Source organism: Schistocerca nitens, chromosome 4 (genome assembly GCF_023898315.1).
Source record: "Schistocerca nitens isolate TAMUIC-IGC-003100 chromosome 4, iqSchNite1.1, whole genome shotgun sequence".
Taxonomy (NCBI): domain Eukaryota; kingdom Metazoa; phylum Arthropoda; class Insecta; order Orthoptera; family Acrididae; genus Schistocerca; species Schistocerca nitens.
Genome location: NC_064617.1, coordinates 459,920,906 through 459,933,472, shown reverse-complemented (window position 1 = coordinate 459,933,472; position 12,567 = coordinate 459,920,906). Strand labels below are relative to the sequence as shown.

Here is a 12,567-nt window from a genome sequence, read left to right as displayed (position 1 = left end):
ATAAAAGACTTACACCAAGCCTTTTACGCCACATGAAATCACTATTAGCACACTTGCAACGAACAGTTTTTCGGCCACATGCCGAATATTCTGCGGGATTTCTAGGCGATTATTAGGCAAAAGTATTCGGCCAGCCCGTGCCGGGAAAACTAGTATCGAACTGTTTGTTTCTCGTTCGTTTGTTCAAACGTACTTATCTCCCTCTTACGTCACGCCGTCCCGCGCATACAATTGTTACCCTGTTGCGTGTTTGTTGACAAGTTTAGTTTGATAACACAACGTCAATACGTAGGCACAGTTTATCGTGAAATTGTGTAAGGCCTAACTAATAATAATCGATTCTGGGTTTCTCATGGTGGCGTTGGAAAGGAGGCAACCACATGAGGAATGATAAATCATTTTCAAAATAAATACAACGACGAATATCATAAGTTGCAGCAAACGCTTCCTAAGGTGCAAGAGGTTGCGGATCGAGATACAGGTGTAAGGAAACGTTTGATTTCAAAAAGCAACTTAGCCTTGAAGAGTGTGCCGAAATACATAAACCATGTGGCATTAATGTTCCCAAGGCTTAAAAATACCATCTCTTAACTGCCGAAAAAATAGCACTTGACGATGAGACAGTAAATATAGTAGAAATAGCTGGATTTAGAAGACTGATTAATAGCGTTTTGGCGCGCTATAAAATGCCTAGCCGCCCTTATTTTTTAGAATAAATAATTCCAGAAATATATCGTAAGGTGGGTGAGACAATTACAAGATTACTTTGAAAGACTGATTATATTTCTATGACTGCAAGTTCATGGGATATATAGCTGGCTAAAATTCATGTCATTATTCATGATAACGGACGAAACGTAGTAAAAGCTGTTAGTAATGCAGCATTGGCCTCCGTGCGTTGTTTCATTCATACTCTTCAATTAATTGTTAACGATTGTCTGAAGACTCAGCCAAATGTGACTCAAATGATAGCAATAAGTAGGAGGATCTTGACTCATTTTAATCATTCTGGCACTGTACAGGAAAGACTGCGTTCTATTCAAAAAGATATGGATCCCTCTCAACATGAATCGGTGCAAGATGTCAGTACGCGGAGGAATGCCACCTATTATATGCTTGCAAGGCTAGTGGAAGAAAAACGAACCATTTCACTCTTATCTCATGGAGTGTGATATCGGCAATCTGACTGCTGCACAATGTGAACTTTTGGAGCAACTTCCGAAATTATTACAACCACTTGAGGAAATAACAAAAATTACAAGTTTCAAATATGCTTGCATTTCTGAAATTATTCCGTATGTTGTTATATTAAGCGATATTGTGATAAAACGAGCAGATTAGGGCTAACACCCAAATGAAGCCAGGTGAGGCAAGGTTTTCAAGTACAATTTGAAGACCCTCACAAGTAATAATTATTTGGTGGCTACCGTTTGAGACCCATGCTTTAAAATGAATATTTTCGATAGGCAGCTGCAGAGAAAAAAAGTAGGACACTATATTTTCATCGATAGCTTAAACATGAATTGTGAAACGGCAGGGACGATAGCGCGAATTCGTCCCCTATTCGGGTCAAGAGAATGGAAGCCGAAGAACAGAGTGACTATTCACTCATCTTTTACGGATTGCTTCGAAGAGGTGGTTGCAGAAAAAAACACAGCTTGTACTGGTACATCGAAAGAAAAAAAATAGTTGCAACTCAAATAGATCTATATTAAGAAGATATCACGTCATGGTAATACACGTGGTGGCAAACAAGAATAGATTAGATTAGATTAGATTAGATTAATACTAGTTCCATGGATCATGAATACGATATTTCGTAATGATGTGGAACGAGTCGAATTTTCCAATACATGACATAATTAGGTTAATTTAACAACATACTTAAGTTAATATAACAACTTTATTTTATTGTGTTTTTTCGTTTTTCTTTATTTTTTATTTTTTTAATTTAATTTTATTTTTTTAATATTTTTTTGTTTTTTTTCTTAATTTATATCTAAAAATTCCTCTATGGAGTAGAAGGAGTTGTCATTCAGAAATTCTTTTAATTTCTTCTTAAATACTTGTTGGTTATCTGTCAGACTTTTGATACTATTTGGTAAGTGACCAAAGACTTTAGTGCCAGTATAATTCACCCCTTTCTGTGCCAAAGTTAGATTTAATCTTGAATAGTGAAGATCATCCTTTCTCCTAGTATTGTAGTTATGCACACTGCTATTACTTTTGAATTGGGTTTGGTTGTTAATAACAAATTTCATAAGAGAGTATATATACTAAGAAGCTACTGTGAATATCCCTAGATCCTTAAATAAATGTCTGCAGGATGATCTTGGGTGGACTCCAGCTATTATTCTGATTACACGCTTTTGTGCATTTACGAGTTTGATAAACCTTGCAGCAAAATATTTGTTGGCTCGAGGAAATAGTGCTTATTCAGGGCGTCTTTTCTCCGAAGCTGCGAATGTCTACGAGAAGAAAGACTACTGCCGACAAACGCAGAAAAATGTTTCTTTCTGCACCCCATTTCTAAATTTTAATGACGAGAATTCAAGTGCGTAGACATTTATTATTTTAAAAATTGTGCACGTAGAGTACATAAATTTATTTTATTTGGTACCTAGTTTTTTGTTAATTTTTATAATACGGAAACTGGTTACATACCTATGACTATTTCAATGATTTCAAGAAAAATTTATTATTATTATAAAATAAATCAACATTTTCAGTTTACCATTTATCTTACAATAACAAAACATCAATGAAATATTCAGTATTCGGCCGAATAGTACACAGACATTCTATATTCTGCCGCATAGGATAAAAGTAGCCGAGTGGGCCGATTACCGAATAATACCCGAATTTTGTTTCACTCTATTTATTAATATTTTAAGTGTTGAAACAAAATTTTATTGGACCTAACTTCACATTGTTGTTGTTGTTGTGGTCTTCAGTCCTGAGCCTGGTTTGATGCAGCTCTCCATGCTACTCTATCCTGTGCAAGCTTCTTCATCTCCCAGTACCTACTGCAACCTACATCCTTCTGAATCTAACTTCACATATGTAAGTAAAATAATAGGTTAAAAAATTAGAATATAATGATGATGAAATCTTCTCTTGCAGATGACGAGTAGTCGTATCTAGCTATCAGCAGGTTGAAGCACCTGAAGATGTTGGACAGTTGCTTCATGGAAATATTGTGGAATTTACGCAACGTGATCCGGTGGCAAGCCCGTGAAGACTATTTACAACATATCCACTGGGAAAGCTTGAAGAGTAAGAGTAGCAAACTTGTCGAAACGTTGCCGCAGAACTGATAACGTAAGAAGACTTCATCATCGAAATTTAGCGACAAAGCCTGCATTCCCATTAGTGTATATTGTTGAGTAGGGACCCAACAGTACATCAGTTCTACGGGCCCGCACGGCATCTAACGGGCACTCGCTTGTCTACCGCAACCGTGTCCACTGGAGCCCACGATCCAGATTTAGATTCTAGCTTGCGACATACCGTATTGTCTCGAATATTTTTCCATATATTCGGCAACGAAAATGTAGGGCGCAATTATTCGTGTGACGTTCCATAGTTCGAAATCGTTGTTAACGAGGTGAGACATATTTTTCTCCCGAGTGTGCGTAGCTCTTCGGTATGGATAAAGTGGTTCAAATTAGTGAAGTGCCTTTTGCATTCAGTATTTTTGGAGGAAGTAATATGAAACAAAGCAAGAAAAAAAATGTCTAGTAACCATGGACTCTAAAATGCTTGCTTTAAGAATGATGAACACTTCTTCACCAGAAGAGATGTATTTCGCACAAGCGAAGATGAACAATTGCTCACATGTTGTAGTGCATGATTACTGGGGATTTTTTTCTTGTTTTGGTCCTTCTGCTGTTCTATTCTTGGGCTGCTATGCTTCAACACTCTCTTTCTTATGTTCGTGTATTGTGATAAGAGAAAAAATAACTGTGTTAAAGGAAAATTTAATTTCTACCCTGATTTATTAAAAACAAAAGTATTGGGAAAATAGTTACAGGAAAAGGAGTTTGGTGTATGAGCAAAGTCAACTGCTTCTGCGAGCAACAGTTAATATATCTGGTTATGTTTACTACCTAGTCGACAACTTTCATTATACATACTGGGTTTTACGGAGTTTAACTTGTGGGAAACTAAAGCGTTCACCGTTATGATAGTGCATTTTAATTTGAAAGACTCAAAAGTATTAACACAATATTTGAAAACTGATTTTGATTTCGATACAGCTTTAGAGCGTAAAATTATTTACGCGTTTTTCACAACGAATACACACATTCTAATGAACTTCACCTTACAGTGGCAAATTCATTTAAAGAGTTAAATAGTAGAAGCCAGGCCCATTTTTGTGCTGTTCTCCTTATCGGATACCGAAGATACGCTCGCCTAAGAAATAAAGAACGCTGTTAGTTCCCATGCACGTACGACAACAAAGGAGACGGCACAGCTTGAAATAGAAGAGATTTATTTCACAGTATCGAAGATAAAGAACTGTTCGTAGCTTTGGAAACGTGCATTTTAGAACCCTTGTTTACTAGACTCTTTTTTGTTTCGAGTGATCGTTCCTGTCATATCCTTCAATGTTGACCACTCCTCCTGGAACATCATGAAACAGGCGAAATAATGTCAGACTACAAGAAGAATGTAATAATTCCAATTCTGAGCAAGGAATGTGCTAATAGATGTGAATCTTACCGAACTATCAATCTGATTAATCATGGTTGTCAAATAATGACGCGTATCGTTTATGGAAGAACGGAGAAATAGAAGCTGACCTCGGGGAAGATTAGTTTGAGTTCCCGCAGAAATGTAAGAATACTCGCGGAATTATTGACCCTAAGACTTATATTAGGACTAGAATATAGGTTAGAGACAGGCAAACCTACATTTACAGCATACACAGATTTAGAGAAAGCTTTTGACAATGTTGACCGGAAAACACACTTTTAAATTCTGAAGGAAGCAGGAGTAAAACATAGAAACCGAAAATTTGTTTACAGCTTTTACGGCAAACAGACTGCAATTATAAGGATCGAAGGACATAAAAGTAAAGCAGCACTTATGAAGGGAGCGAAGAAGGATTGTTCACTCTGTACTTTGAGCAAGGATAAATTTAAAATGGTAATTAAAGTACAAACAGAAGAAACGAAAATTCTGATGTTCGTCGACGAAATTGTTATACTGTCAGAGATAGAAAATCACTTGGATGAGCAGATGAAGCGAATGGATAGTGTACTGAAAAGAGGTTATTAGATAAACGTCAACAAAAGCAAAACAACGGTAACAGTAGAATTAAATGTGCTGATGTCGAAGGAGTTAGATTAGGACATGAGATACTAAAAGTAGTAGAAGAATTCTGCTATCAGATGATGATGATGTTTGGTTTGTCTGCCGCGCTTGATTAGCCAAGCGGCCTTGGGCGCTGCAGTCACGGACTGTGCGGCTGGTCCCAGCGAAGGTTCGAGTCCTCCCTTGGGCATGGGTGTCTCTGTTTGTCCTTACGATAATTTAGGTTAATCAGTGTGTAAGCTTAGGGACTGATGACCTTAGCAGTTAAGCCCCAGAAGATTTCACACACATTTGAACATTTTTTGGTTTGTTGGCGCTCAACTGCGCGGCCATCAGCGCCCGTACAAAGTCCCAATTTTTCCACAGTCCAATTTGTCTATACACAGTCCCTGATTATGATGAAATGATGAGGACAACACAAACACCCAGCCCTGGGCAGAGAAAATCCCCAACCCGGCCGGGAATCGAACCCGGGACCTCGTGATCCAGAGGCAGCAACGCTAGCCTCTAGACTTTTGCTATCAGGACATCTATCTAAATAATAATGCCAGATATAGAGCGGACATAAAATACAGACTGGATGTTGCAAGAAAAGGATTCCTGAATTAGTTGACATCTTATATAAATTGGTTTTCTAAAGGTTTTTGTCTGGAGTGTAGCCATGTACGGATGTGAAACATGGATTTCGATTGTTTACGTTTCATTTCATATAAGAAGAGAATAGAATCTTTTGAAATGTGGTACTATTGAAGAATGTTGGAAATTAAATTAAATGGGTATATCGAATAACTAATGAAGAGGTCGAGAAAGGAAGTTGTGGCACAACTTGACTAGAAAAAGGGATCGTTTTATAGGACATATCGTGACTCACCAAGGAATTGTCATTTTGGTAATGGAGGAAAGCATGGCGGGTAACACCTGTAGATGGAGACCAGGGGCGAATACAGTAAGCAGGTTGAAGCGGATGTAGGTTGAGTAATGTTGTATTCGGAGACGAAGAGGCTTGTACGGGATAGATTAGCATGGAGAGCTGCATCAAACCAGTCTTTGGACTGAAGAGCACATATCGGTTGACAATGTAAAGGATTTCGATTGTTTACGTTTCATTTACACTGAAGCGCCAAAGAGACTGGTATAGGCATACGTATTCAAATACAGAGGTATGTAAACAGACATAATACGGCGCTGCAGTCGCCAACGCTTATACAAGACAACAAGTGTCTGGCGCAGTTGTTATATTACACTATCATATTTCTTGTCAAAGTTGCTATGTAAAATATTTATGTCAAAGAAATTTGATAGTGTAATAGAAAACTTTGTCAAATACCGCTTTTCGTCAAAGAAATATGATCACATCTAGGACCTCGCCGTAGATTGTATCATAAAAGTAGATTGTCTCCCGTTCATTGCAATGTGAAATGTAACCGGTTCGAGCGTTGGCATCGCTACACCTATTTGACATCTGTAGTGTGTTTGTAAACATAACTGCAAAGTTTAGTCGAAGTGTTCCTTCGACTCTTTTTAATAACCTTGATTTGACTTGGATGGGAGTTGAGCAAGAAGCACAACGCACTCTATTAATCGTGTGCTGATGGGCGGGTGGGATATCGTGCACGCGACTTCAAATCCACAATCAAAGCTACAGCCATCAACCTCTACAATTGAGCAGGACACTTACTGAAAATGGTTATGTTCGGTTACTTGGAGACCATTTGCAGCCATTGATGGACTTCATGTTCCCAAACAACGATGGAATTTTTATGGACGACAATGCGCTATGTCACCGGACCATAACTTTTCACGATTGGTTTGAAGAACATTCTGGACATTTCGGGAGAATAACTTAGCCACACGGATCGGCCGACACGAATCTGTCGAAAATTTATGGAACATAATCGAGGGGTCAGTTCGTGCGCAGAATCCTGCAACAGCAATGTTTTCGCAAATATGGATGGGTATAGAGATTAGTAATTCTGCAGGAGACTTCCAACGACTTGTTGAGGCCGTGGCTCGTCGAGTTGCTGCCCTATGTCGGGCAAAATGAGGTCCGACACGGTATTAGGAGGTATCTCATGACTTTCGTCACTTCACTGTAAATTTTCCACAGAGTGGCTCTTCCTCTGCGTGGGAGGTCTTGGCTGATATTCGGGTTCGGCTTATATTCGGAGGATTACAGTACATTTGAGTAGTTCAGTTGATAGGCTCATTGACACTATTTGCATGAAGTGAATTGTTTTTGTACTGAACAGAGGTACCAACTGATGCCCCACAGCTTAAACAAGTAGCAAGAATGTAACTCAAGGCCCTGAGTCAAAGTGACCTACTTTGAATCGGAGCGGTCCGACGGGCGGCTTGGCGTACGGCAGATTGTAGAACGCTAGCAATGAACGACCGCTTCGGGTCGCCTGCAGGCGTCCGCGCACCCTGCCATAGCGCGTCGTAGCGACGACTGTTACGTCACCACCAGCCGCGGCCACCGCTGTAGCCAGCAACAACAGGAGCAAAGTACTGCAGCGACTTGTCGGCGCGGCCATCGTGGAGACATTGAGCTGCGGCAGCCTCCCGCAGGCTTCAGGCGCCAGTCGTCAGATATGGTTGTGGAGGGGGAAGCAGCAGTGTGGACGAGGGTCAATGTCACGGTCGCGCCCGCTAGGGGAGCGTTAGCCACAGGAGTCTTTGACCCAGTGTTGTATCTCCGTCTCCACCATCCAACGCATTAAGATTTAAAAACTAAACTTCTCCCGAACAGGCCATGAAGGTCCAACTGTATCGAACGACCGCCCTGTCATCCTCAGCCCACAGGTGTCACTGGATTTGATATGAAGGAGCATGTGGTCAGCACACCGCTCTCTCAATCGTATCTCGGTTTAAGAGACCGGAGCAACTACTTCTCAATCAATCTGCTCCTCAGTTTGCCTCACAAGATCTGAGTGCGCCCCGCTTGCCAACAGCGCTCGGCAGACCGGATAGTCACCCATCCAAGTGCTAGCCCAGCCCGACAACGCTTAACTTCGGTATTCTGTGAGAAACCGGTGTTACCATTGCGGCAATACCGTTGGCCACATTAAGATTTGGATCACTGTCTTTAGCTCCTGCATTCGAGGTCATGTTTTGGTGGAGGTTGAAATGCGCGAGAACACAATTAAATTGGAGTAACCAGAATGTGATGGTTCAAATGGTTCAAATGGCTCTGAGCACTATGGGACTTAACATCTATGGTCATCAGTCCCCTAGAACTTAGAACTACTTAAACCTAACTAACCTAAGGACAGCACACAACACCCAGCCATCACGAAGCAGAGAAAATCCCTGACCCAGCCGGGAATCGAACCCGGGAACCCGGGCGTGGGAAGCGAGAACGCTACCGCACGACCACGAGATGCGGGCCCAGAATGTGAAAATATGGCTGGAACAAATTGCTAAATCCATCACTATGGTATTAAATAAGAGGGACGTTCAATAAGTAATGCAACACTTTTTTTCCGGAGGCAAGTTAGGTGGTTATAGACAATGCATTATATTATTCTCCACCCTTTTAGTTACAAACCACTATTTTTCAACATAATCTTCGTTCAATACGACGGCCTTACACCATCTTATTGCGAGGACCTGCATGCCACCCACAGAGTGGTCTAACAAGGGGAGGCCGCCAATTGTGAAATTCAGATTCGATTCAGACTGCGCATAATAAAAGCTCATGCCCAGAGGTGTAATGTGGCAAAACACCAAGATGCACTTCTCAGCCGTTGTCGAGAAAATCGACAGTTAAAAGAAACCGTTGCGGTGAAATACTCTCTACGATTAGCAATTTCCTACAGCGTTGTGGTGCAGCGTTAAGCGCTCGGGTTCGTAATCCGAAGGTCGCCGGATCGAATGTCACGCCATACAACATTTTTTTTTTAGTATTTGTTTTTTGTAATTCAAATGTGTATACACACACACACACACACACACACACATATATATATATATATATATATATATATATATATATATATATATATATATATATATATATATATATATATATATTCCCGGCAATCAGTTGCAACAATTATGCATATAATAAGTTGTTGAAAGTCGTTTCTCGTGGAAAAACTGGCGACTTCGAACATCATTATGTTTTCCGCAAACAAAGCTGTATTTCACAAATGTTATTAATTGTCTTAATAATGTTAACCACGTATAGTTAACGGAAGACGTAGAAACGATATTCCGAAACGAATACGTATAGCGTAAGTCAAACGTTGGAATTAGAACAGAGACCCCACGAACACAAATTTGTTGTGTCAGGTATGAAATATAAACTCCGTTAATCGCTCGTTACACTTGAAGGACAGATGTTGAATGGGCCGAAACGAGCAGCTGCATAACAGCGTAGTTGCCTGCTAACTTTGAAAGAAGGTAGATGCGGTCCCTAGCGCAACTTATAACATCGTCGAAAATCAGTGCGGACGGGAGAGCTTTGGTACACCCTGTTGAACAAACGGAAAAATGGAGGTGGTACAATTGGAAAGCGATCCGACTTCACCAACATGCATAAGCAATTCATTAATAGTTTATACAAAAACTAATAAAAAATTTGCATGGCGCGAGATTCGATCCGGTGACCATCGGATTACGAACCCGAGCGCTTACCGCTGCGCCACGACGCTGTAGAAAAGTACCAATGTAGAGAGTATTTCACCGCAACGTTTTCTTTTAACTGTCGATTTTCTCGACAACGGCTGAGAAGTGCATCTTGGTGCTTTGCCATATTACACCTCTGGCCATGAGCTTTTATTATGCGCAGTATGAATCGAATCTGAATTTCACAATTGGCGGCCTCCCCTTGTAAGTCGTAGCCAACGTCTTGATGCGTCAATAACCTCCCATCACCCACGTACTGCTTCCCGCGGAGTCCATCTTTTATTCCCGCGGAGTCCATATTTTATTCGGCCAAACAGAAGTCGAAAGGTGCGAGATCCGGGATGTAGGGAGGCTGAGGAAGAACAATCCAGTGAAGTTTTGTGAGCTCCATTCGGATGTACAGACTTGTGAGCCCTTGCATTACCATAGAGAAGGAGAAGTTCATTTGCATTTCTGTGCAGGCGAACATGCTGAAGTCGTTTCTTTGGTCTCCTGAGGGTAGAACATTACACTTCAGAGTTGGTCATTGAACCCAGCTGATTGCTGCACCATGAGGGAAGACATAAAATAGAATAACCTCGTCAGAGTCTCAGAAGACCGTCGCCATGACTTCACCAGCTAAAAGTACGGCTTTGAGCTTTTTCTTCGGAGGAGAGGTGGTGTATCACCACACCATGGATTGCCGTTTCGTTTTGGGTTCGACGTGATTAACCCATGTTTCATCGCCTGTGACGATATGCGACAAAACTGTCACGATCAGCTTCGTAAATCGCCATCAGTTCCGCACAGATGCTCCTTGGTTGCACTTTATGGTCTCCTGTTAGGCGGCTGCGAACCCCGCCGGCGCACACCTATGACTATCCAAACTGGTGGACGAGTGCGTCAGCAGTACCAACAAAAACTTACAGTTGAGCACCGAGGTGTTTCATTGTGATCCTTCGTTCACCCCGAATAAGAGTGCCCGTAGGCTTCAACATCGCAGGAGTCAGCTGTGTGCAGCCGGCCGGCACGCGGGGGATCAGATAGGTTATCGCGACCTTGTAGCGATGATGACAGAAGCCTCACTCAGCCACTCAAGGTGCTTTTTTTCACTGCCTGGTGTCCGCAAACATTCTGCAAGCGCCTATGAATACCTGTGATGCTCTGGTTTTCCGTCAGAAGAAACTCAATGATAACACTCTGCTTGGTACCCATCTCCGTTGTAAAGGCTATTTTGAAGGTTACGTATAGCGCCGCCACCAGTCTGAACTTCATGAAATTATTGGTACTGAAGCGGGGATATTCTACGATGTCCCACAACAAATTCTTCATTTTTTTTTCAACCGAAATTGGCCCAGAAAAGAAGTATGTAGCATTACTTATTGATCGCCCCTAGTACTGTCACTGAAACCTCTGATGAGATTTAATTCGAAGACACTGTGTGCATAGTAGCTTGCAATTAACTGAACGAGCAGAGGGAAAAGCCTGCCTCCACCTTCAGTGCCTTCAGTCAATTGATTTTTGTGACTACTTTTGAAGATATATTGTGTTCAAACATTATGAAATACCTTGAAGAAAACAGTCTATTGACATGTAGTCAACACGGATTTAGAAAACATGGTTCTTGTGAAACTCAACTAGCTCTTTACAAGCACGAAATGTAGAGTGCTATTAACGAGGGATTTAAAATGGATTCCATATTTCTATATTTCCAGAAGGCTTTTGGCACTGTACCACACAAGCGGCTTATAGTGAAATTGCGTGCTTATGGAATATCGTCCCAGTTATGTGACTTGATTCGTGATTTCCTGTCAGACAGGCCCCAGTTCGTAGTAACTGATGGAAAGTCATCGAGTAAAACAGAAGTGATTTCTGGTGTTCCCCAAGGTAGTGTTACAGGCCCTTTGTAGTCCCTTATCTACAAACCCGATTTGTGAGACAATCTCTACTTCGATCATTATCAGTTCTTTTGCTCCCCAAATAGCAAAACTCATCTACTACTTTAAGTGTCTCATTTCCTAATCTAATTTCATCAGCATCACCTGATTTAATTCTACTACATTCCATTTTCCTTGTTATACACTTGTTGATGCTCATCTTATATCCTCCTTTGAAGACACTGTCCATTCCGTTCAACTGCTCTTCCAAGTCCTTTGCTGTATATGACAGAATTACAACGTCGTCGGTAAACCTCAAAATTTTTATTTCTTTTCCCTGGATTTTAATTCCTACTCCATATTTTTCTTTTGTTTCCTTTACTGCTAGCTCAATATACAGATTGAAGAACATCGGGGACAGGCTACAACCCTGCCTCACTCCCTTCTCAACCAATGCTTCCCTTTCATGCGTCTCGACTCTTACGACTGCCATTTGGTTCTTGTAAAAGCTGTACAGAGCCTTTCGATCCCTGCATTTTACCCAAGCTACCTTCAGGATTTCAAAGAAAGTATTCCAGTCAACAAGATTAAAAGCTTTCTGTGAGTCTACAAATGCTATAAACTTCTTTTTACTTTTCTTTACCCTATGTTCTAAGAGAAGTCGTATGGTCTATATTGCCTTCCTTGTTCCTACATTGCTCCAGAATCCAAACTCGCCTACCCCGTGGTTGGCTTCTAGCTGTTTTTCCTTTCTTCTGTTAAG

The 12,567-nt window shown here is 41.0% G+C and overlaps 1 protein-coding gene across 1 annotated transcript in view; it reads right to left on the bottom strand.

Moving 5' to 3' along the window:
* LOC126252371 (juvenile hormone esterase-like) overlaps nt 1-7,853 on the bottom strand; it is a 172,978-nt gene extending 165,125 nt beyond the window's left edge. Inside the window, exon 1 of the mRNA XM_049953263.1 lies at nt 7,644-7,853. Coding sequence (XP_049809220.1) covers nt 7,644-7,853 — 210 coding nt within the window. The remainder of the gene's footprint in view (nt 1-7,643) is intronic.
* Between the last annotated feature and the right edge of the window lie 4,714 nt (nt 7,854-12,567).